The sequence below is a fragment of the Oryzias melastigma genome, linkage group LG5 (assembly GCF_002922805.2).
Source record: "Oryzias melastigma strain HK-1 linkage group LG5, ASM292280v2, whole genome shotgun sequence".
Classification (NCBI taxonomy): Eukaryota; Metazoa; Chordata; class Actinopteri; order Beloniformes; family Adrianichthyidae; genus Oryzias; species Oryzias melastigma.
The window spans coordinates 27,180,502-27,185,296 of NC_050516.1; the positions used below are offsets into that span (position 1 = coordinate 27,180,502).

General features: G+C 37.3%; 1 protein-coding gene across 14 annotated transcripts in view; it reads left to right on the forward strand.

The window, feature by feature from the left end:
- The window catches only part of atp2b2 (ATPase plasma membrane Ca2+ transporting 2), a 139,101-nt gene that overhangs the window by 107,043 nt on the left and 27,263 nt on the right, over positions 1-4,795 (forward strand). For all 14 annotated transcript variants that reach the window (XM_024270875.2, XM_024270876.1, XM_036212008.1 and 11 more), the window contains 2 exons: positions 449-663; positions 2,278-2,520. In XM_024270875.2, the coding sequence (XP_024126643.1) occupies positions 449-663; positions 2,278-2,520 (458 nt within the window). The remainder of the gene's footprint in view (positions 1-448; positions 664-2,277; positions 2,521-4,795) is intronic.

A 4,795-nucleotide genomic window follows, 5' to 3' on the forward strand; every position in this document is an offset into this window, starting at 1 on the left:
TAAATATGTAAACAATACAAATATGTCCATGCATTAAGATAGCTTTTTTAATTGAACGTAGTTGTTGGATGAAATTATATAAATGCATTTTGCAATGTGGAAAATATGAAAGGTCATACGTTTAGCAGAAGTTTGTGTAAGGAAGATAAGTCTGTGCAAACAGATAATTAAAAGTGCCCAACAAGTATTTATGTGTGTGTTTTTTTGTTATATGAATATAAAATCTTTGGCCTAAAATTAACGATGATTTTAACCCTGCTATGGTTATTCTGTGCACAACTTTAAACCCTTTCTTAGTCCTTTTTCCTCTCCAATTTCCACCAGTGGTTATTTTGTACCATTAAAATCAGACAATAAAAGAGTCTAAAGCTTTCACCAATGACCAGTAAACTATGTTTTTACATGATTTTTTTTCTTTTCTTAATGACATATTCTCAATGTTTTCCAGGTTTGGTCATGTCTTCTATTACTGTCACAATCTTGGTCCTGTATTTCGCCATTGACAACTTTGTGATGAAGAAGCGCCCGTGGATGGCAGAGTGCACTCCTATCTACATTCAGTATTTTGTCAAATTCTTCATTATTGGTGTGACTGTGCTGGTGGTGGCAGTGCCAGAGGGGCTGCCTCTGGCTGTCACTATCTCCCTGGCATACTCTGTCAAGGTAAGGAAGCACAAATGGACGCATTACGTTTACAGCATGAACGTGTTGAAGCAGTTTAAATTAAAAAAAAAAATGCCTGAGCATGTCTATAGGTGTCAAATCAGGATCAGCATAAAGTGAATAATAAACAAGATTGAAAATATGGAGAAAAAAAAATTTGAAAGCAGTTTTAAACTTGAAAATACATATTGAAAGAATTAAGGAAAATTAAAAAGAATAAATCAAATAGAGCATTTGAGAAAAAAATATAGAAAACTTAAAGGAAACATTGAAAATTTTGAAAGAAAGGTTAAATTAATTACATTTAAAATGAAAATAAATAAATAAAAAAAACTAAAACTGATACCTGTTAAAAAATGTTTAATTGTACTTTCAACATCCCTTTTTTCGTTTTTGTCCCTCCTTGCTTCAGGTCTTTTTTTTCAGTTTCAATTCAGAGATTTCGAGTTTTTGCTGCTGAGCTGATCCTAATTCTAAATGGGGGCGGGCTTTGAGTTAATTGAGCAAAAAAAAAAAAAAAGGTAGAAAATTCAAAACAGCAGCTGTTACTAATAGAAACATTATTTTCATTTGGTAATTTTACATTTATAGCTTTTTTGTTCAGGTTTTCAGAATTTCTTTTTTCAAATTTGCAATATATTTTTACATTTTCAAGTTTTAGTTCAAGTTTTCTATTTTTTCCAATTTTCAATTTTTTTTCTTTCAAATTTACAGTGTCTGTTTTTTTTAATGTTTTTTTTTCAGTTAGAATTTCTGTTTATTTCAAATTTTAAATATTTTTTTTGTTCCCTTTAAGCTCATCCTGATTTGAGCCCATACATGCTGGTATATGACAGATTTGAAACCACACTGAAACTGTAACATAAAAAAAAGTGTTTCATTTTTTTCATCCAAAACAACAAAAAACATATCTTAAAAGTGGCTGTGGTTTAGGTGGACTGTAAAGCAGTAAAAACAAAAACTTATAAGTAATTAAAAGTATTTTCCTGTGTAAAAATTTCTGAATGGTATCCCTGGTAGACCCAAGCTCCTTTTACTATTGGTTATAGCTACATTAGTGTACAATCCAAATAATTAAAAAGAAAGAAAGTACACTTAATACAATTAATAAATAAATTAACAGCAATAAACCACTACGAAAGTAATTTAAACATTTAATGATATAGTTTTTTTTTTTTATTTACCTGGCATATTAAAATACAAACGTAGTAACCTACTTAACTAATTAACCAAAACTACAAACCTATTTAAATTGATAGCATTTTTTCCTCAAAGCCAAGAAGCCACATTGAAGGGTTAAAAGAGCCCCATGTGGCTCCGGAGCCTCGGGTTGCAGACCACTGCAGTAGTGAAAAGACAATAAAAGATCCTTGAATGTACTCCGTGTTAATACACTTGTATTGGTCATAAGACAGTGAAATCTGCTCCATGGTGTAACACAGTCGATGCATGTTTGTCTTCAAAAGCCTTTGAATCCAATCTTTTTGCACGAGTACTTGCAAACTGTAATAAAACTACATTTTGCCTGGCAAGAACTTTAGAATCCTGATGTTTTTTTCTAAGTGTGTGCACAGTGCCAAGTGTTTGAAATGTTTCCCTATTTCCTTCCAACAGAAAATGATGAAAGACAACAACCTTGTGCGTCACCTGGATGCATGTGAAACGATGGGCAACGCCACAGCCATCTGCTCTGACAAGACAGGCACACTGACCACCAACCGCATGACAGCTGTGCAGTGTTACATTGGAGATGTGCACTACAAAAAAATCCCTGACCCAGGAGTGTTGCCACCCAAATCACTGGATTTATTGATCAATGCCATTGCAATTAACAGCGCCTACACGACAAAGATTCTGGTAAGCTACCTGGAATTGTGACTGTTGTGACAATCTCCATGTCCTTCTGGCTTCACTTGCTTGACACTTGCAAAACTGAAGTAGCTAAATATGTTCTACTATCAGTTTATCAAATCTATAAAATGCTTGACACTTATATGGGAAATGGTTAGGACGACAAGAACATCCCTGAAACAATAAAAAGGTCAGCAGGGCGATGGTTCCTCTTGGCGAAACGTATTTCAGTGTCCTTGGCCACTGATTAAGATTCATCAAGCATTCACCCAACTTGTCACCTTGAAAAAGGTTGTGTAATTTTGTCTTATCAGTTATTCAGAGCATAGCAAACTGTAATTGAATCTAATCTGTCTAAGTGCTAGATATGGGCTTTTGCTTATTGTGAATGCAGCAGACACAAAGTTCTCTGAGCCAAGTAGATCTCCCTGCAATAAAACACAGACAGATATATAGACATCCAGACTCACTCCTTGCATATTTAGAAGTGATCTGAAACCTGTTTATACAGATATGTGCTCAGACTGCAGGCCTAATACATTGTTTCTAAAATAAAGTTGTTGGACAAATGGTTTATCCGGCTGCCAAGATCAGGATGTCTTTGGCTTAAAGAGTGGCGTGTTTGTCCAAGCCTTGTCTTAGCGTGACCATGTTTACTCACCTGCTCTGCTGCTCAAACACATGTACTTGTGCACTTGAGTTGTGTGTCTGTGTGTTATCAACCTTTTAAACCACGCTGTGTCCTCATTGATGTCTGACCAACTGATGATGGAACTTGAACAGGGGGGACACGTGCAATCGAAACGTGCAACAGGGCACCTTCACATTCTTACTCCCAACTCATTATACATGGACGTGTGGTTCGGGCCCCCTCCGCGTCACTTTTTGAAGATTTGGGTGTCTCCAATTCATCATTTTTTGATGTGCTGGCTGTTTCTGTTAAATCAGGGGTCCCCAACCCTCGGGATGTGGTACCGAATGCAATAGCGGATGTGGAACTGGTACCGGGTTAGGGTACCAGTCCAGTCCAGGTACCGAGGGTTGGGGACCCCTGTCTGTGGCCCGGTACTGAGCGGCCCACAGACCGATACTCGTTCGCGGCCCGGAGGTTGGTGACCCCCGTGACTTAATGGGAACACCCAGCACGTCAAGAAACAAGTTGGGGACACCCAAAACGTCAAAAAGTGACAAGGGGGAACCATACGTCCATATATGACGATGGGAGTGAGAATATGTTGAAGGCACTGGTGCACTTTTGGTTAAAAAAAAAAATTAAAAGACCATATATAGCATAGGTTTATAACACAGGTTTGATTTTATTTGTGTCTTACCTCCTGGTGCCCAAAGCACAAAATGGTGGCCAAGGCCTTCACTTCCTGTTTGAGGGTTGGACAAAGGAAGCAGAAGGGGCTTTGGATTTGTTTGATTACCTTTTCGGCTTTTAATGATTTAAGTTGTTTATTCATTTATGCCTGTGTGTTTTGCTTCCATGAATTTAAATGTGTAGTTTACAAGAAATCATTATCTTTGCTGTATATTAGATGTTGATTGGTTAAAGTGTCTTTCCTCCTGGGCGTGGCCATCCCAATAAAAGGGGGTGCTTTTGTGGGTGTTTTACGTCCATTAAAAAAATCTGTTCCTGGATTTTCTGGATGCCTAACTCCTATATAAAGTCCCACTATTTGTCACGCACCTAGGTGTGTGAAATTTGTTCTCCGCATTTGACCCATCCCCTGGGGGAGCGGTGAGCTGCACAGCCGCGCTCGGGAACCATTTGGTGGTTTACCCCCCCCAGTCCAACTCCTTAGTGCTGAGTGCCAAGCAGGGAAACAGTAATTAGCACATTTTTCTTAATATGTACAAATGTATCAAATTTTTCATCCATTGGTTCTCCATGTAGTAATGTGACTTTGCTCTTCAGTGCTGCAATTAGTCTTAGAGCCTCCGAGATTGCATTAAAACTATTTGCTGACTCTGCCGCTGCGTCATAGTTAGAGGTCAACAGGATGATGAGCTGGCAGGCTTGACTCATAAAAATATTTACCAAACTGAAGAAAGCAGACATGAAACCTCAGGTAATTTTCCAGTGACATCAGCTTACATTCTCTTTTTTTGTGTCCATCTACAGTGATGACCCTATTATTTTACATTAGACATATGGAAACTACAAATTTATTTTCAAAGGTTGTGTTGTCATTCTCAGTCCACATATGAATTAATAGCTGGTTTGAATGCCTGTCAATTTGCTTATTAATCAGAGGATTTTTTTTTTTTTTTTTTT